This window comes from Vanessa cardui, chromosome 5, assembly GCF_905220365.1.
Source record: "Vanessa cardui chromosome 5, ilVanCard2.1, whole genome shotgun sequence".
Taxonomy (NCBI): Eukaryota; Metazoa; Arthropoda; class Insecta; order Lepidoptera; family Nymphalidae; genus Vanessa; species Vanessa cardui.
In genome coordinates this window covers 5,783,656-5,806,101 of record NC_061127.1, presented here as the reverse complement: position 1 = coordinate 5,806,101, position 22,446 = coordinate 5,783,656, and the positions used below count along the sequence as shown (strand labels likewise).

At 30.2% G+C, this 22,446-nt stretch overlaps 1 protein-coding gene across 1 annotated transcript; it reads left to right on the top strand.

The window, feature by feature from the left end:
- Positions 1–2,042: 2,042 nt before the first annotated feature.
- LOC124529691 lies at positions 2,043–19,743 on the top strand. Its single transcript, XM_047103556.1, has 4 exons — positions 2,043–2,498; positions 13,373–13,507; positions 17,811–17,997; positions 19,512–19,743. The coding sequence occupies exons 1-4, from the start codon at positions 2,324–2,326 to the stop codon at positions 19,567–19,569; spliced, it is 555 nt and encodes a 184-aa protein (XP_046959512.1). The 5' UTR covers positions 2,043–2,323; the 3' UTR covers positions 19,570–19,743.
- Positions 19,744–22,446: the final 2,703 nt, after the last annotated feature.

Here is a 22,446-nt window from a genome sequence, read left to right as displayed (position 1 = left end):
TATAAATAAAAATTTTAACAAAAAGAAAAACCGACTTCAAACAAAACACTATTTTAAAACAAATTAATATGCACGAAAAAGTAATAAAAATAATTGCGTATTCAACATATTTTTTAGAGTCTTCCTAAGTTAAATGAAATGAAAAATATTAGACTACTTAAAAGTCGATTTACGATTATATAATGTAGTTATAGTTATTGAATCGAATTGATAACCTCCTCCTTTTGGAAGTCGGTTGAAAACTATATAAGCCGTAATTCTGCCATTCCTATTTAATGACAAAGTTTATACTAAATTGTCTTACTTTGTGTTATGTTGATACTGATTATGTATTACAAGTACCTATATGTTAGTTCGATTAATCATTAACTACCACATACATACACCAAATATATAAAATTAAACACTAAATAAGGCTGATTTACCTTAAAAATGTAAACTCATGTCAACTTCAAATTCGTGTTACAAGAATTGAAGTAATGAAACAATAAAACGAGTTTAGCTTACAAGAAGCTTGATTATTTTTTAATTATTTGTTTATTAATTATTACTTATTTAATTGTTCTTTATTATTATATCAAGACATGTGCACCGAATCGATATCCTATGACCTTTGAACATTTCTAGCAACTAATAAGAAAGTGAACGAAACAAGTGAGATAAAAATTGATTTTAGAAATTAATAAGTATGTATTTGAGAAAACAAAAAAAGAAGGTGGATTTTTATGGACACTTTATGAAGCGAAATTTAAACTCTGTTTTAATTTGTATTGAAAGTTCTATTTTATTTTATTTGATTATACCTTGCTACTTTCAAACTGACCCGCGTCCTTTGCAGGGATACAACAGTAGATAACAGGTAACAGTATATATCATGAACAATTTTTTTATTGAAATACGAACTAAATCATAACGCGATAAAAAGTATATATCAAATTCGACACCAATATAAATATGATATGTGGGAATTTATTAAAAAGTTTTACAACCACTGATTACATTATGATGTTTACTTACCATAAAAGCGGTTTTTTGTCATAATTCCAGGATAAAACACTGACAACATTATTCTAAACACCTTAATTATTGCATAACACAAGAAATATTAACTAACAAAGACCGTTTTAACAAAAAAATTATCATTTTTTTGTTCCTGTGCCAGTGGACACGCTACGCTTGTCCATACAATTTATCTAGCGATGCCGGGGACACGCCTAGCGTGTTCGCGGCTTTATGTATGGCGGCATCGCTATGAGCATAGGAAAAATTTAGGTGGCAGTGAATGTGTTAATCTTGTAATATGACAATTCAAAATAGCTTTAAATTATATTTAATGATTTCGTCATTCATTTTTACGTATGAAATACCATATAAACAAATAAACGCACATATGTGCACTAATTATATTTATAGAATCGAGAAAGTTTAAGCTCGGAAAAAATTGATACGCGCTCAAGGCAAGAGACGTAATACAGTAAGAAAAGGAAATAAAAAAAATTGGAAAATTAAAAACTTAGTATCCAGACGATTATAGCCGGACTGGCGTAGACGTAACGGAGGTAAATCATAAATAAATGTTATGTTTATGCGCTATGGTATACGATATAACGGATGGCTAATATTTCTTAAAAAACCCATCAGTCTCGACTCTCGCAACGCACTTAACATTAGGTCTCACATTTCAATGTTCTAATTGAAAATACACAATATTCAAAATTCGTTATAGGCGTCTTTATTAACATAGACCTGAATATTATATAAAGGCACGAAAATAAACTTAATTGACAATATTCTCTAGATAATATTAATAAGGGCCAGAGTTAAATTCGTAATATTTTAAATTTAAAGCACACTACCATTATTATGTCAATAATATATAATTTCCGTAAATTATTTTTTCAACACATTTAGCGCAATAAAACGGAGTTTTCCCCAGTGTATAATGTATATTTTTCTTTATATCCTACGCCCCATGCGGATTGGTCGAACGAAACAGCCATAGACTATTATTGTCACTGTCAAATGTTGTCATTAATGTCATCGCATTAGATCATTTTTGTGGTTACTGTATGTCAGTTTCTCGACGCATCGCGACCATTTCGATGGCTAGCTTCTATCTCTTTGTTTTATAACGAATTTATAAACACAGATTTTCATCAAAATAGCCAGAATCTTGCAGGCAATAATCAAGGTGCACTCGTCATATATGTAATACGTATATTATTATACGATATTTACCATAAGTGATTCATTCTAAGTGAAGTGCGTACGCATATAAGTGGTGAAACAGTTTTGTGCGTTATTTTTGGTTAAAATAATCACAATGCCTGCTAGTGCGGTTTATCAGCCGACGACGGTGACTTATGAACAGCAACCTAATGATCAACGCTGGAATTGCCCAATCAGTTACTTTTCACGAAGGGTGACAAGTAGCTTGAACCGGGTAGTGTGCATACGACTGGCTTTGTGCCTCTTTGGCAGCACTTTGTTTATTATTGGTAAGTAAGCATTTAATTCCTAACAATAATGTTGAATCGCAACAATATCGGAATGTGATACCAATTGGAGATTGTTTAAGTGTACTCTTTATTTTCCTCATTTATAAAAGTCTAATTAGGATTTGTCAATTTTAAGTAAAATAATTATAAAATAAATATAACATATCGAAATGGATCAAAATAAAATAAAATATAAAGTTATTTTTAACTACGTCATTATAAAAACAAAAATAAGATTTGGATAGTGTACATAAAAAAGGTTTTAAGTAATATGAATATTACCTGCTTATATGGTATCTGTATTTGAAACCCCATAGTTTACAGTAGTGACACTATTTTCATTAAATTACTTTAATATTAATGACAAATATGTAATAATTAATTTAACTGAATGTAATATACATCAAGAATTTATAAATCTCTCAATTAATACTTCTTTAAGATCTAAAAAAAAAAAAACAGATAAAAGATACATATAGGTAAATGCGAACAATACAATAAGTAAAACAAATAGTTATTTTACAAAATTCTAAAATGTTTGTAATTAATTGTTAACTTTAACTTAGTTTCTAATGTATTGTAATGCTTTCCAGTAAAACCTGTATTATTTAATTTATAGTCATTATGATGGAAGTATATCATTAATATATCATTACATTAATTTTAATTTCACATTCAAAACTGTATAACTAACAAGATTTGATTAGAGTAGGAATTCCCAGAGCAAATGTTTTTCTCTGTCATCTGTTTTTCAGTAGTCAACAATCATAAAAAAAAAAAAGATTTTGAGGCTTGACAAGATCAAAATCAACACATACTTTCAACAGTTTTAAAGTAATCTGGCTATTGGAGTCTGTGAAATACCTCAGGAAACTGATAATTTTTTTTTCTAAATGAGGTTTTTGGTCCAAAATAATTTTGGACTGCTGAATGAATATTCATTCATTTGTTTTATAGGATTAATATTAAATTTACTAATATTATAGAGCTATTATATTATATAGTATGTCAATATGTTACATTTCTGTTTAGATGCACTCAATATAGCATGAAATGCTAATTTATTAAGATATAGTTTTTTATCATCTAGAAGTTGTGGAACTACCAAAACTATAACAAATAACTTAACTTTTTTATTAACAGTTTTGTAGGTTCCAAAAATACTATATAAATGATTATTTCAATAAGAAGGGGACAAAATATTGAGAACTGTAGTTTTATTGTCATATAGCATTACTTTATGACAAAACTACATCATCTAAAATAAGAAAACATATGAATTTACACATTTATATAGAGTCCAATTTTTACGTGAATAAATACGCGGGACTTTAGCGATGCATTAGCACAGTATAGAACAATACAGAATACAGAATCGATTACTTGGCGAATTCTAATAAAAAATTTGTTAAAACATATCGCCTATTATAATTCTCACCTTACGATTTTAAAGTCGGAACAGACTGTTGGTATCTAATAAAAATAGCTTGCTAACATTTTTACATATTATAACAATTTCTGGTCCCATATATCCATAAATCTAGAAACAGTAAGAATACTATAATGAATGTATTTACTATTGTTTCCTTTTATTCCTTCCGTTTCCTGGACGTAAATTATAATGCTACGAACACAACATCCTTGAATATTATTACCGACACTATAGCATGTACTGGATGATGACGTCATTTATACATATAATGAAACTTATGGAACCATGTCCGTACATGAAGTACAATTTTAAATGGGTTTATGTATGGCGTAAAAACGTTCGTGTGATTTTTAATGAAACTCGAAGTGACAATAGCTTTTAAGTATTATGAAGATAGATAAACGAAGAAACAAAAAATAAATATCGTGTTATTATTCCCAAGTATTGATTCTTATAAGAATATTTTAGTTCTACGGTATGTGATCGACCGAAGTTAATGTTGATCGCTTAACTATTCTCTATTTTATTTACTAATAAATCAGAAATCGAAACAATTTCAGTGCATGTCACGCTGAAAGGATTATATGAGGACTTAGTTATGTTGTGTATTCAATTGATCGTTAACCTTTTTGTTTATTTTTTTAATGGGTAGACTTGCAGTTGACCTATTGATAAGTGGTAGATAAGTTACCTTTATGTATATAATGGTACTTTAAAGGTTGAAATGATCATATTTACAGTACCACAAATTACGTCAATATTCACACCAATAGGGATTTACGATGATATGTTGTTGGCCCTTGTGCCTTAATTACTAATATGGCTGTCTCATCTTTCGAATTGGAACAAAAAAAGAGCGAGCGAAGCTTTTTAGCGGTAAAATAACCGTTCAATGGGTGGTACCTACCTGGTGGCGAGTTTACATAAAGCTCTACCTTATATACATTAAGTAACTGAATTACTTTTTGTCATATTGCTGAATTAAATTCGTCAAGCTGGGATTAAAATGCATAAAGCCAAATCTAGAGTGATTGCGAAAATGGGTCGAAGCAACGGAAGTAGTAGGTTGAAGGAGTGGGCAGAGAAACATTAGTGCCGAAAGACGGCTTTCACTTGCAGTGTGACCATTCAAACTTCAACAATCATTTTATGATATAACATCTATAACTATCTATGTGCCTTTCTGATACAAGTTTAACAAACATAAGTATGACTATAATTTTACTTTAAACACATGTTGAGTATCGAAATTCGAGTTATCGAAAAGACGTTTTTAGACAAATTTTTATAAATGATTAAGGAAGTGTTTTGATACTTCGAGTTATATTCCCATCTCTTTCGTCATAGAAACTGTCGGCTAATTTGCTTTTTAACGAAACCAGTTCATCGTGGATTGTTATCGCCTAAATTATTGTAGAACCTGTTTCAACATATCATAAATCTTAATGTGTTTTTTCATTATTAAAATTAAATAATACAAACGAATAGCAAGATGCGATGGATTTTGAAATCAATGTGTACGACTATGTAAATTCGTTTTACAATTTTCCTCAAAATCATCTTTAATTTTGATTTAGTTTAGAATGTATAATAAAAAAACATGGCATATAAATACAGTTTACTTGCCTGCTGAACACTTCGATTTTAACCGAAGATAGCGTGCTCTCATACGGGCAAGAACTACTAAAATTTTATGATGGACTATTCATCTTGTGCTCAGGAGAATGCAAATATCTTGAGGAATCAGCATGTATATATTTCAACCAATATGATCGTAATTCATATGAGTACATGGCCGTATATGTTTATGGAGTTACTTTTTAGTTTCAAAACAATGGGGTAGTAGAGATCTACTACCCCATTGTTTTGAGTTTATCCAAACAAGAAGTAAGGAAATTTTTCATTTGTTAAAGTTTAAGAGTTTCGGAAGTAAGTAATCAAAAAGCAGGAAAAAGTTAAAACAGAATTCACTACAAATATTATAATTATGCACATAATTATACTGGCCGATGTCGGTAAATACTTTTAAGTACATATACTTCTGTTAAAATTGATCAAAAAAATATGCAAACGGTATTTACTTAAATAAACTTTTGTGAAGTAATACTACTAAGTCATTAATAAGCAATTTATATTCATAATGATGATTAGTTTAAAAAAAAAGCGATAAAGTTACTGGAAATAATGACAATTTGTCACTGTCTCACTGAGAGTGTTCCGTAATTACTCACAATCTGAAAACAAAACACTATCCGTTATAAGCAGTACAAGGACTTGCTTTACATTTAATGAATCTTACTTATAAAAAAAGAATTACGATCAATGTCAATGATTGACCAGTCAATAATAGTCTAATTAAAAAATCGTATCATATTTCGATAACTTAAAATCAAACTTTATAGTCTATAGAATCAACGAACTTATCGCAAGGAGCGAGGAAGTAAGAGGTACTTACATTACGGAAACGTGTTGGAGCCGCAGACGAGTTTGTCGACCTTCGTGTGCCTATAAGAGTAAAAAGATTCTGAAGGCTAACAGAAGTAACTACATCACGAAGTTACGCCATTTTCTGAGTCACGATAACGCATTTGTTCTATTACATAACAATAGTATTTGTTGGAACTATTTATTTTCAAAGTTTGCCTAAAGAGTAGTCCTAATTTTATTGATAATATTATAACGTGTATAGATTTATTCAATTTAGTTTTACGTTCAGATAAACTAAGAATAGACTAGCTTAGGTAAGCGTGTCTATTCTTAGTTTTAATACTTCTTATAACTTGTTCTTACTACAATTACTTATGTTGTACATCGTTCTGTCTAGACAGTGCAAGTCTACTATATAAAACGTAGAATTTGTGATCCAACCACGCAGCCACCCGATGAGTCACCGGCGACCGCAAGCGCCGCACCGGACACTCGATACCATATAGGAGTATAGCTAATTGTATACGATACGCACGGGCTTATCTTTGCCACCACGCTACCGTACTGCAAACTGACTATAACTGGCCGCTTTCTTTAAAAGAAAGACACCCATAACGGTTTCCTTGGACCTAAAAAAGGGGTGACGTGTGTCGAATTGGGTCACACGATTGTTAGTTATCCTTTGTTACATATATTAATTTTTTTTTATATTTATGTATGAAATTGATTATATTTTTCTTAGAAAGAGAATTAACTGTGATTACTAAGCTAGAATAAAATGTATGTACAACAAATATTATGCTTTCGTCACCAGTCGTAATTGCGTAAGTACATATTTATCTAGAAATATTAATGTTTTCCTTCATTGGACAATCAAAACCATAGCGATTACAATAGATATATACTAAGATCTCAAATGTCAATGTTTGTTAACCAAATTGTACCAAGCTGTGTTGTATGTGTACATACTCGTACATATGTCTTTCTCATTTGTGACGTTTGTTTGGTTTGGTAACACAGAAAAGTTGGTCTGGGTAGATATATTCAAATGTTCTATTTTGAAAGGTGATTGAGGTGAAAAAATTGATATACTGCTATATATACTGAATATATAGCAGTAGCAGTATATCAATTTTTTTTTCATGATTAGTGGCGTACTTCCAAGGTAAAAGTGGTAATTATTCCTTACAATGCCAATTTCATGGGCGATCGTGACCATTTACAATCAGGTACCCCATTTATCGACCTTCATGTTTTAAATAACAACGAGATACACAAAAAGTACCGAGAAACAGACACTACTATTCATATTTAATTAATAGAATAATAAAAAACTCATTTATAGTGCATGATTCATAAATTGATAACGGTCTCTGTCATCATTTACAAAAACACAACATTCCAAACAATAACAAATGCTTTAGGTACACTTATTTTAATTTGAAGATCTGCTGAAACCAACAATTCGATTCAAACGTATAAGGTGAAGTCGGCACAACAGAGGCCTTATCCCAACTGTGGGGCATTCAGGCGGCTAGTACAATATTAAGAGGATTGCTGATTTCGTTGCACACATTTGACAATTTGTCAGTACTATCAATTTAAAGAATAAAGCAAGTCTTAAGGTTCTAAATGGCGAATGTGCTAGAAGACTGTGGTTATGATTTCGACTAATTTACTTTATGTTCATCGTTCTTCATACATGGTTGAGCCATAAACTTGTTCGTCGAGCCAACGGCAATGCAACCGAAGAACCACTAAGATCGGTCCTCGATCGTGACCTATAACGATAATCTCAAACATCACAAGGCTTCCGGCTTTCGAAACCGAAACCAGTGGATATGATTATTTAAACTCATTAAAGTAATGTAAAATAAGTACATATTGTTTATCCCGTAAACTTTGACTTTTTATGATTCATTTTTGTTTTACTACTGATTTATCTGTTCAGTGAAATTCATTAACTTACTTAATTAGAAGAAAATCATGATTGAAATAAATTAATTTACTTTAATTTTTTTAATATATTAAATCTTTTTTTTTTAAATAACATATTTTTTCTGTCATTCCATTACTAAATGTTATAAGGTTATTTGAAATGCTTCTTTCTGTATTTTTTATGAATGGTTTGGTTTTTATTTTTATGATCTTTATAACCTATCCTTGAAATATAAAGAAGCGGTTAACGCAAACCAGTGTCGTGAAATCGATATTCATTAGGAATGCACGAGGGTTATTTTATGAACTAACTGGGTCATTGCGAGAATTTTAACTGAATGATGTATAAGCGGTTAATTTTAGCTTCCATTCATTAAAAATAATTCTTTTAAATGCGATAGAGAACCTTTTACTATTCATCAATCTATAGTAAATAAAGAAGTAAACTTTGATATATTATAATTCAATGACGCTTTAATATATCCGTTTGGAACGATTCGATTTAGAATATTAATTCTACCTAGAAAAACTAGTTAGAAGTTTGTATTTTTCAATTGAATAACATAAGTGTGTTAATAACGTACCAATACGACATTTTTTATTAAATTGATGATTAAAAGATTCAGTAAATGTACATTTTAAAACGGATTACAGTTAAAATTACATTGTTCTGTAATATCTAAACGTGTTTCTGATTATTAAAAAATAAACGGTCATGAAATAAATAATTCTAATTTCAAAAAAATGTCATTAAAAGATTTGCTAGATTGCATAGTAGTTATAAGGTCCAAGTTTCGATAGAAACACATAACTGATAACAAAAGACTACAATATCACTTAGTGTGTTACTTATATATTTTTTAAAGATGTTTATGAATTATTTTACAATGAATTATAGTACATAAATAGGACACTGCAGAATATACTTCATTTTAATAATACAAGTACCTATGTTATCACAAATTGCATTCGTAAGTAGGTAATGATAATATGAATAGTATTGTCATAAATTTTGTATGCGATAATACATCACAATTTTATCAGTAAGTTCTCTGTTGAATAGATAAAATATAATATTTTGGTCAACGGCACAGAAAGATCGACGGGTCAGAAATAGGTTGTCGACATGAATATTGCAGTGTGGGTGAAATCTTGAAAATGAATTTCAAACTCTTTCCAATTGAGCTAGAATTTTGTTACTGTGATAACAATGCAGTCTAATATACTAAGCTTTTTTCTTATAATACTCGAACGGTTTATATAAAACTTTAGTATGAAAAAGATCCTACGATTTTAGATTTATTTAATAAAAATACTATAAATTTATTAAAATATACGTAAACTGAGAAACTGCGCTGCTACATGATATCAAGGTCTCATATTAATTCATTCATTTATGTAAATTGTCTTGTACAGGTTAAATTTAAATCGCGTCACAAAAATTAAGATCGTTGATTACTCGTAAACTACATACATAATATATAATTTATGTAAAAGAGACACATTGCAAACTCAACTTCAAGCATTAACTGCACCCGGCTTAATAAATTAATTCAATTTTCCATATTTGATTCGGGTTTTAAAATTAGTCGGTATATATAAACTTTTTGCAGCGGGCTTGTACCTAATTCTTAAAAGATCTTTGACCTGGTTTACAACCCGTTATTTGAAGAAATCATTTGCACATAATCATACATGAATCATTCAATTGCACTTACGTTTTCGGTTGGCTATGGATTGAAAATGTGTATATGAAGATCTTTATTTAATAATTTTAAATAAAAGTAGAAAAAAGCGTATGCTGTCATGAGATACGTACGTACGTTTTGTATATAAAAAACTATTTATCGTCTTTTATGACGCAAATGCTATTGGGAAGGAATATTATTTCAGTCAACGTTTAGTATATATTAAATATACCTACTTCTTAAGGGGACTACATGAGCTAAATGCAAGTTTTAAAATGCCAAAAAGTATATAATCCAATGCAATAAACCAAATGAAAAAAATATAGGTTAATCTTCAGGATAGATGCTAGTTATTAATTGTGTTGAAAACATGATGTAATTAATTTGGTACGATAGAAAAAAATCGCAAAGTTACCTCTAAAAAAGTCTTTTTTTGTTTTTTAACTACACTTATATACCTTCAATAATTTTGGTCTTTTGTCAGATTATTCTACAAACAATATACTAAAAATTTATTATCATAATTATTTAGTAAAATCAATAGATTTTTTTTAAATCAGATTTTCTTATTTTCGACCAAAATGCGTAAGCATGTGTGCGTGAGCGCCTCGTACAGACACTGCCGGCCGAGGCCTGTTGCTATACAGACGTGTCGCTCTTTTCACCGCATCGTTGCGAATAAAATCTCGTAGATTTTATTTTTGTGTAATTTTAATTGTAAATTAATTGTCGAATATTATTCTTTTATGTAAATAAATATATTAAGTTAAAATAGTCTAGTTGTAGTTAGCCATTTATTTTTTTGTTAAGTTATTTTTTATAAAGTTTAATTTTGTAAACATGGGAAATAAAGTACAATCTGTGAAGAAAACTAAAAAACGTTCATATAAATTAAAAAGCCGAACATATGAAAGATAATATGAAAAGGTAAGAGTATTTAATTAGTAAACATATATATATATATTTTATAAATAATGATTATTGGAAACATTTATTAAAAACAATGCAATCAGTTCGCATAGAATCAGATTTTTCGACATATTTCTTACAGTCACCATGGAGTATTTGGTATTGACCAAACTTGGACTTGCTTGCCAATGCAAGAAGAATGTGCGGGTTCGATCCCCTCACTCTGAACTAAAATTTTATTATTTTTAAAGGACTATATTTAAAAAAATATATATATTTTATAATTATTAAAATTTAATTGCTAACAACTATGCATTTATTTTTTCAGAATTAAGAAAATCGAAAAAAAATAACACGGAAGCTATTTCTATTACGTTAGAGTTTAATTTTATCAATTTTGTTTATAATAGGAAATATAGTTATGTATGGATGAAATTTAATAATAAAAAAAAAAATAAATACAATTTAGCACATCACATGAATATTTAGTGGTGCTTGCCTGGGTTTGAACCCGCAATAAGATGCGCGCGTTCTACCCACTGGGCCATCTCGAAATATGTAATTGTTGTGAACCAAAGAACTAAAATATTTAGAAGTGTCATATACGTAATTCAATATTTTTTAAAGATTGGAAATAGTATCAATTGAATAGTACAAATTTTAGCTCGTAGCTTCAGTGAAAGTGGGTGAAATATTGATTGCAAGTATCCAAGATATTTTAATAGCGAACGACGACGAACGAATAATTATAAAATAATATTTTAATAAAAAAATTTAAACGAAATTTATTTGTTTTTTTGTTAAACCAAAAATAAATAAAAATATTTGAATTTAATTGAATCAGTTTTATTTCAAATATCAGTCAAAAACAATACAAATAATTCTAATATCCAAACTATTTTTATGAGATTTATGACTAAACTCACTGTGATTGACCGAGTTAACCAATAATTCTACTAAACCGACTTGACGATATTATTTTTATAGTAACTTTTTGATACTGACTTTTTTAACTTAATTTTTTTTCTTTGTGTACCGATATTAGTAAAATGAACAAACTCTACGCTTTTTGTCAGTGTACAAATTACGAACAGTTCCAATTTAATTTAATAAATCGCTTAACAAACTTATAAAATTTAAAAATAGGTACGATTTAATATTTAGTATTACAACTAATTGAATTGATACAGTAAAAATTAAAGAAAAAAATGTTTAAATTAACTATTTTTTGTACATAAAATAATAATAATTTAAGTTTAATTAATTCAGTTTAATTTTATAATATTTTTTTAAATGACACAAAAAAATTAAAATAATTCTATTGTCCTGTCTATTTTTATGAAATCTATGATTGATAGAATTGATAGAATTGACTTCGCTTCGCTTTCGCTCGGCGCGGCGCGCGGCGGTTCGGCGCCATCTATTGGAATATTCAGGCGTAACCTCGCCGCCTCGCTAAGCGTAGTGCGCGCGGGGACATGCCGTTTTTGTCGTTAGTGTAAGTGTGTGCGCGTGATTCTCAAGGGCAATTAGCTCCTGTAGTCCCCTTAAACTTAGACAGAGTTAGTATTAACGTTGCAAAAATTACAAAACAAATTCTTTCTTGTACTTATTTGTTTATTAAAGAATCTCGAAAGAAAAAATGTAGTGTTTTTAGGTTGACTCTAGATTTAGCGTGGCAATTACTTCATGTAGAAAATTTTCTCATGAGTACAATAATTATGACTGATAAAGATACTATTTAAGGACCTGCACTGGTCGTACCTGTTTTAACAACCACACATGCAAGTGCCTTTGATTTTTTAAAGTCTAGATTCCATAAACGTCGACAATTATAAAATGTTTTCTCTCCATTTATTGAATTCAATCACAAGTATTTTTATGTATTCGTAAACGGGTTATTGTGACTTGTTAGTTACGCTGACAAAAAACTCTAGTTCGCAAACGTTCTCGTTTCGTTTTTGGTAAATAAAAAAATACGAGAATGTAATTATCCATAATTCGTGCTCTTTGTTAATGGACTAAGTTTTTTTTTGTGTTTGGAATCCAGCTTATTAGGCTGGTTTAACGGTCGTTGTTATTCCACCACATGCCGAAAATTTCGAGCGTATATAACCAAGTAATAGAATATGCTTCTCTGAGGTTTAAATATATTTTTTTTTATATTTTGTACAATGGCAACACCAAATGTTGTCATTATAACATGCTGAAGTGTGTTTCTTCTTTATGAAAAACTTATCTAATGTAACAGGTTTCATTTATGGTTAACCCGTTGGTATGTATGGATTAAATGTTAGAAAGACGTTTTAATTTAAGAAAAAAAAAAAAACATGATTGTTTATTATGTCTAATGTTTATAGATTTATTTTATCAATTAAGCTGACTTTTTCCGACTTTCAAATTCAGTCAATCACGTAATTATATATGTAATAATAATGAGTAATAACGTTTGATTTTTTAAAATTATATATCTCTTGCAGGTCTTGCTCTTCTAATAGCCGGTGGTGTACAGTATTCCAACTCGCCCGCGACGCCCACGCCACAAGACTCCGATAACGGGTTCGGAGCCCTCATCGCTGGCGGTGTTATATTGTGCCTTGGACTGCTATTTGCAGGTTAGTATTTTACTCTTTACTTGACATCATTGAAGGGAGGAATTATAAATACATACACATACATACAGTCATACTATAGTACGATTTGCTTTGACGCGAATCTTGTTCGAAATGACCATTCTTTATTAAGAAAATAATATGATGAATTATTTTCGTTTTTTTTTTTTATAGATATACTGTAAGGTTTTCTTGGCTGACACCGGCTACAAATATAACAATAACTATAACTACGTTATATAATTGTAAATCGACTTTTAAGTAGTCTAATATTGTTCATTTCATTTTACCTAGGAGGACTCTAAAAATATGTTAAATATGCAATTATTTTTATTACTTTTTAGTGCATTTTTATTTGTTTTAAAATAGCGTTTTATTTGAAGTCGGTTTTTCTTTTTGTTAAAATTTTATTTATATATTTTATATTCATCGATGCGGAATCATCCTTAAATGGTTATTAGCTGTATTTTTTTTAAATTCCGTTGGTCCTCCTCCCCTTTCCATATTTAATGCTCAGCGAAGCGGGCGAACAGCTTAGGTATAAATTGAAAGCATAAAACGGTTAAAATCATATTTCATCACTCTTCGCTTTATCAGACATCATTTAAAGCACGATATCCGAAGGGTGCTGATTCTAATCTCCGATGATTGGGATGTGCGATGGGATTTTAAAAGGCGTCAAAATAACTTAAGTTCACATGATAGCATCTTAACTTTATATAAACCAGGTTTATATTGTACTAGTGGTCGCCCGCGGCTTCGCTCTCGTTTTAGGGTGTTGGTTCGTGCGTCAAAAAAAGCCTGTCCTTTCTTGGAGTTCAAGCTTGTGTCATACCGAGTTTCATCATATTCGGTTCAGCGGTTTGGTCGTGAAAGAGCTACGGACAGAGTTACTTTCAAATTTATAATATTAATATAGATATTTCGAATTTTTTTTATGGTGTAGTTTGGCGGACGAGCAAATGGGCCACCTGATGGTAAGTGGTCACCATTACCTAAAGACAATGACGCTGTAAGAAATATTAACTATTCCTTACATCGTCGATGTATCACCAACCTTGGGAACTAAGATGTTATGTCCCTTATGTCTGTAGTTACTGGCTCACTCACCCTTCAAACCGGAACACAACGATACTGAGTACTGTTATTTGGCGGTAGAAAAATAAAATTAACATTACTCAAATTCGATAAATAATTATTAGTGTGCTTGTAGTTATTTACTTTTGAGTAGGTACTATTTGGTACTTCGTACAACCCCTATGAAATAAGTACCCAACCATTCATTACATTTATTCTGACGCCAACGGTATTTTTTGTATTGCGTATAACTGTTTGTGAGGGTGATAAAGCCAGTGTGATTACAGACACAAGGCACATATCATAATAGTTCTAATGGTTGGCGGCGCATTGACGATGCTAAGAATGATTTATATTTCTTACTGCGCCAATGTTAATGGGCTTTTGTATCTTAGTTACAAGAACCTTTCTAAATAGGAAACAAAAACATACTATTTTCTTCTTAATTTGTTTTCTTTCCATGTACATATATAAAAGAAACGCTAAGTATTTTCAATATTTTAATGAAACAAAGTTGTTTTATTTTCCATAGAAGTAAGTTATATTTCAATTTAATATTGTAAGTGTCTAAGTTTATATACTTGTTAATTTCCCTATTACTGTCACTATTAATAGTGATAATGGCAGAGATTCTTTGATAGTTTTACGACACGACGAGTATTTAAACGACAGTATGTAAATAATGATATTGTTATCCGACGACAGTGAGGTAAAGTGTACAATCACAGCTGTGTATATATAAAGATTTAATGGTTGATTGTTGATCTGTTACAGTGTAATTCTTGAACAAAATAACAGGCTGTGAATTTCCCATTGCTGGGCTAATGCCTACTCTCCCTTTGAGCAGACGGTTTGGAGCATATTCCACCACACTGCTCCAAAGCGGTTTGGTGGATACACATGTGGCTGGGTTTCCTCACGATGTATTTCTTCACATAAGCACATGAAAACTCAATGGTGCTTGCCTGGGTTTGATCTCGCAAGCATCGGGATGAACGCGTTTTACCACTAAGCCATCTCGGCTCTTCTTAAACGACTTATCACATATTAATGAGATGTCCTCTGCTTCGTATTAGAGTCCCGCGTGTCATATGCGATGTACTATATTGAGTCAAACGTATTGCATGATGTATTATTTAGCTCAATACCACAAGCAACAAATATAAAAAATATCAGAAATAAATAATTAATACAAGCAATGTATTCATCATGTTACAAGTATCATCATCAATTAGAAGTACGATCTTTAAAGTACCCGGCTCTCATCTATTGTATTGTAAAAAAAAAATTGACGTAGTTATATGTAATTCAATATGTTTGGTATATGATTTTGTTAAATTTTTTTGGAAAATATTCCAAAACTTCTCAAAGAGAGAGGAGGCCTTAGCCCAGCAGTGGGAAATTTACAGGCTGTTGTTGTTGCAATATGTTTGATTATTTGCGTGTTTTCTAAGTCAAAAACAGGTGGAAATCTGTCAATTTGATAAAACTTTATGTGTGTCGGGTGTGTGAGGTCAACTAAGTAAGTAATCACGCTGTTTCCCTTGACCTTTCCGTTATCGGATTGCTTGAATTTTCATGTAAGTTATCTGATTGCCATATATTTTAAAGATTATATTTGTGTACATTATCTCATACAATCAATATATGAGTATTTATTTTTCCATTGTACTTATTTACTTGGCAATGTTGTGTTTTTTTAAAGCCTTTCCATTTAAACGTTTAAAAATGTTTAAAAAGGCGATTATGCGTTTCCTGTATACGCCAGACGTTTTCATCACTTTTTTTTTCAAGTGTAAAGTTATTATGATTATTTTATTAATTAACTAGGTGTGCCCTCGACTTCGTAAAAACACTTATAGTTATAGCCTAAATTGCTCCTTATTAAAACAGCTTTCAGTCAACAAAACTTCAGATCGATCTATACAAAAATGTTATATTGGTATTTGTATCGTGTACATATTTATTAAAAAAAAAAATACAAACGAACCCTCCAATTTTATTAAATGTGTATATAGATTGGATGATGCTTATCGGTACTGTTAATGCATATGTCGTAAGTTCCAATTTTAAACCTTCCGGCCATTACTGCTTTTAAATACTAATTACGATTTCGAAGGTAAGCTAAATTAGTTACGAGAAAATTAGAAAAATAATGCATAGAAATAAAGATATGACACATAATTTTATGCACTAATATACGTTTATTTTAACATACAACCCGGACTGCGATGGGTACTAGTAAATTATAAAGAATGAAAAAACACCTTTTTTGCTTCGAGCTTATCGCGTGGCCAAGGACATCGCGTGATATATTTCAAAGTAACGTCCCTTCGGTCTAGTAACAAAGTCTATTTGGTTTATTTAAAAGTTTAATAACAAAAAAATCTTAAAGTAATTCGATAGCTAAAGCTTGTACTACTAAACGATTATACTGTGAGTACTATTGCAAATTAATTATTAATTATTTTAGTAATCACGTTATTCGATTTGCATATCTTATGAATATGAAGGTAAACATTTTAGTATTCAAAGCGCCCTTCACTCTCTGTTCAGAAACATCCTCGAAACGTGACGTGCAGATACGATTAAGCGATTGCGTGTGCGGAAACAACGAAAATATACAAATAAAGGGCAAGATATTTTCGTAACGAGTACATTTTTAATCACAATATTGAACACAAGCCAACCAAGGAAGTTTACACTTTATGGTTTAACTTAATACAAGGTGTGAGTTACCGGTTTCTTTCGCGTGAAAGTTTTTATAGTTGGTAATAAAATTGGTAATATAGTTTTAAATTAGAGTATGCGTAATTTTGGTTAATGTTTCATAGATACTATTTTTGTGGGCAAATCGTCAATTTCATTATTTGTATTTATTGCGAAATTGAGTTATGTCCTCCTGACAGAATGTCGCCTGCGTCGGCCAATTTTAATGACAGGCCAACTGCGCAGGAGATATAAAAGAATAAGTATGTGCGCAAACACACTTACACACTTTTCGCTTATCTCCTTGTCCATTGGGACAGCATCACGGCACGAAATGAAATACGACCGAAATCGTATTCGAAACACAAAAATGCTTAAGTCCTGATTCACTTTTTTCGGTCAAAATCTGCAGTCACATAGTTAAAAGACAACCGAGGCCGTCATACTCAGTGAAACTAAAATTAATTATCATTTAGTTGATTTACTTTAAAGAATAATAATATGATCGTTTCTTTCATAGGCATAGGCGGATGGGCTTGGTCGGCTCGCTGGGGAGGAGGCAAGGAGGCACCAACTAGTGGTGCCGCTGCACTAACTGCGCTCAACCCGTCTACGGACCCGTTGGTTGCAGCGCAGTACGCGCCTGTACGAGATGCCCCACCTGCGCCCGATGACGAGATGAGAAACCTTATGGACAACAAGGAATGGTAAGGACTTCACCAGTTTTATTAAAAATTAATTTATCTACACTAATATTATAAAGAGGAAAACTTTGTTTGTTTGGTTGTAATGAATAGGCTCAAAAACTACTGGATCGATTTTAAAAATTATTTCACCATTCGAAAGCTAAATTAATCCCGCATAACATAGGCTAAATTTTATTTTGAAAAAAAAATAGGGTTCCGTAAGATATTTTGGGTTTTTCAGACAAAAAAGAAAAAATTTTACCAAAGAAGTTGATTTTTTGCGTATGATGCCTAAGCTATAAATGATAGAACTATAAAATGTTCTAACTCCGGTCCTTAGAGGTCATAATGGCCTCCGACCCTAAGAACCACATCAGATTCGTGGCTGATGTTGGTCTGGCTGAGGTGTTGTGATCACGAATTTGAGGTTTATCACAATAGATCCAAGCGCCGGCTGCAGTAATTCTTCAAATGTGACCGTGCCTCAGCAGTAGGGATATTAGAAGACTGATTATGAACCGTTATCTACGCGGGCGAAGCCGCGGGCGACCGCTAGTAAATAGATAAAACTAAACTAATGAATTTGATGTACTCAATCAATCTATATCAATATATATCTCTCTTTCCATTTGTGAGTTCCAAGAATTTTAGTTGTGTCACTGTATTTCTATATTTTAGAGTAATTCGAAATAAATACGTTCGATACTGTCCGTAAAAAGACGTTACACAACACGCTATTTGTATACATTACACTAATAAAGTCACATACTTAAAATGAAATAGCAAATAATAGCAAGTTACATTACATTAATGCTAGTTGAGAAATAGGTGTTTATTTTACAGTACAAAGGACAGTCATAGTACATCTATTGTGATATAATCCTCTGACGGCTGAGGTTCACGTGTCGAACTCTATTGTTTATGATGTTTACACTTCGTTTTGATTCTATAGTCCATTCCACGAATCGAACTCCTAGAAGCAATTAGTTTACAAGGGCAATTTCATTTGGGAGCTTGTATCGTGGAATATACTTTAGGAAATACAGCTTCAAGATCTTCGTCCAAAATATATTTGAAGGCTTTTTTAATACTTGAATTTTGGAATATAATAATAATTACAGTCAATATGACATCATTGGTAAATTTAAGATTTTTCATGATTGAGATCTACATAGAGTTTCGCGTTTTCTCTAAAAGAACAGCGTCACAGATGTGTGACGCGATCACGATCACCACCGTCGTGCGTTACAGATTTGTTTAGTCACACTAATATACTTATAAAGCTTGCTAATTCTTGAATACAAATTTACATTTATATAATATATATGTATATTTCTATATAATTGTTGGTTATTTGCATGAAAGTGATTGTAGAAAAAAAATCTACAGTACGTCATAAAAAACAAACACATTGATTATTTACTTATATTTTTTTTTTCTATATATACTTGTCTGTGTAAAAAGTCAAAACCTGTTGAAGACTTTTAAAGAACTTTCTCTAACTGTTGCTTATACAATATAATATTTTTTTACAGTTTGAGCAGTGCAGAAGAAAGTGACAAAATGCTCGATGGTCGACCGTCTGTGGCGTAAATAAAAGATAAAAAAACTAAAAGGTATTCTTGTAAACAAGTTCTGAAACATTAATGTCCACCTATAAAAATATTTTCAATCTCAAACGGACGATTGTACTTAAACTATATAAGAAAGAATTTATTTTTATGACAATCGCCTTTTAAAAAATTGGATAGGAATTTAACCATTTTCATAAAGAAAAGGACAAACATTTGAGGTATATTATTTAATATATCTATACTTAGTTGAATTGCATTTTACGGTACAAATAATATGCGGCAGTTTTATATGTGTGATATTTTATTTACATTTTATTTTCGACTTAATATTATATCTTAGTGGCACGTGTAGAACCCGACTTATGTTTGAATAAACAACAACTCATTGTCTATGTATTCTGCCTTCGTCATAAGTATTTTTTGTAAAGTGTTCAATTTAGAACTATAACGTAATTCTATTAAATGGTAGAATTATAAATTACAGATATATTTTCTTGATGTTATACACACGATCAATATTCATAAAATATAGTTTTCGTAGATGATAATGGTAATTTAGAAGACATGTGGCCAAATTATCGTCCAGTTTTAAAATTAGATGTAATGTCCATATATAAACGTTTTTTCAATAATAAAGTTGTGTAATGACATTGTATTGTAGCAAACGTATTTTTGATGTTTCAAATCTAAAATGTAGGCGTATTTTTTTTATGTATAAAAAGTGCATTTCAATAGAATATGTAAGAATAGTCGATGTATTCGAAAAATATTTTCATAGCTACGTACCGGTTTTTATTTGTCATCGATGTTTGACATTCATTGAAATTCTAAATAGAAAAAAAAACCTCAACCGAAATTTAAATATGAGGTATTTTTAACGTTTCTCTTTGTTCATTTCGTACAAACTACTGATTACTCTATTTTTCACGTATATTATAAAATACATTGTAACAGTTCTACTTTACCTAATAGTACATATTAAGTTTCCTTTCGAAAATAATATTATTAAAACGGTAACAAACTATCGATATAGTTACTAGATTCATCACAATTACCAACTTATATCTTCGTGTATATGGCAACAAAAATAAATTATTATTTTGGAAGAAAACTTAATGTTATTTAAGTATCTATATTTTTTTTAATTATAAGGAAGAGTAAACGTTTGGCTACTCACAGATTCACGGTTTCAAAATGCGTAGGTACATTTATACGTGAAATGCAAAATTAAGAGGATAGCGTCACTGTATCGCAAATAAACCAAGTTGAAATGATAACTAAAAACTTGAAAATTAGAAATAAGAATATACATTAATATTATTTACCTGTTTCTGCAATATTTTTACTCAATCAATAATTTATTTTACTCTATACAATTTATGATTTATGAAAATGTTTTATGTATTTAATACAATAGACAAAATAATACCCACTCCCTTAATTATATTTTATTTACAATCAGCTGAGGTTTATTTATATAAAAAAATATATAACGTAATATTTTTAAAATACCCTAATTGGAGTTAGCTTTAGGTTAGTTTTTTTATTACTACTACTATAAATGTTGTGTTAATTTTGTGTTGAGACCGTCCTGATTAGTTGTTAAGTGTAGGTTGTTTATGTCCAAACAATGACATTTCGAATTAATTCTGATTACTAACTGTTTTTTTCATTGGTACGAATACAACAATGTTGTTCAAACATATTGTGGTAAATTTGTCTGTGCAAAAATATGAGCATATTTGACTTGGTATTTATCGATGGACTGTACCTATAGCATTTAATTGAAAATATAGGGTAATGTAATGTAATTGATATTAAATGTACTTTAGGCTCTCTGCAATATTCAAATTTATTATTTCGAATGACATTACTTTAAAACAATGAAAAATAAAGATAAAAAAAACTTTAAGAATGTAAATAAAAACAATATTTAGCTAAGCAAATCACAAGTTAGCCATATAAGCATACTATATTTTAATAATCAAGTTAATATAAACTGTTTATGTATTATTTCTATTCTATACAATTTTATTTTATTTTTGTTTGTGGTGCAAATCAGATTTTTATGGTGTGTCGAATGATGTTAACTTATACTTATTTTTAGTACTTAAAGTACATAAATTATTTTATAATATTTATGTGTACTTAATATCTTCAATCTCCATTTAAATAAATATATAAGAATTACTTAATTGTTTTATTATTTGCTATAACAACTTTCCTGTGGTAATGATGTGAAAATGTTTTTATTTTCTATTGATTTAAAAAATATAGCATTGAAGTAATATGTATTGTCAGTACCGTCCTAGAAAAGAGAAAAATATGTCGTGCTATAAGCACCATGTGGCAAACGTCGTAACAGTACGAATAAGGTATGAAAAATAAATTATGGAATTTGATAAAAATTAAAATATGCGTAAAAATTTACTTAAATATTCTGATTTTGAGTCATAAAAGCGCATTATCATTTTATGAAACTAAAAATAAAATAGTAATTTATAGTCTTTATATAACCTGACCAAAACACAAGCCGCCATAGTATGGAGCCAGATAGGCAAAAACTGACAGTTCAATATTATCTGGAACTTGATAAAAAGTTTTCTGCTTTTTTAATGCTATTATTTGTACACTAGACACCAACGATAGCTATTGTAATTCATTTTTTTTCAAATAATTTCAATTATATATAGCTGTCAAGGACGAATTAGTGTCAATCGTACACACACACAACTGTTGTTTTTATCTATGTGACGTCATCAAAGTGACTGACAACGTATCTGCAGGATTAAAAAGGTTCAAAATTTATTTTTATTTAAGGTGTTTGCTAGGTTTATTTTCCCGAAATATATTTTTCGTGGCTTTTATTAATAAATAATTTTGAAGTACTTCTTCA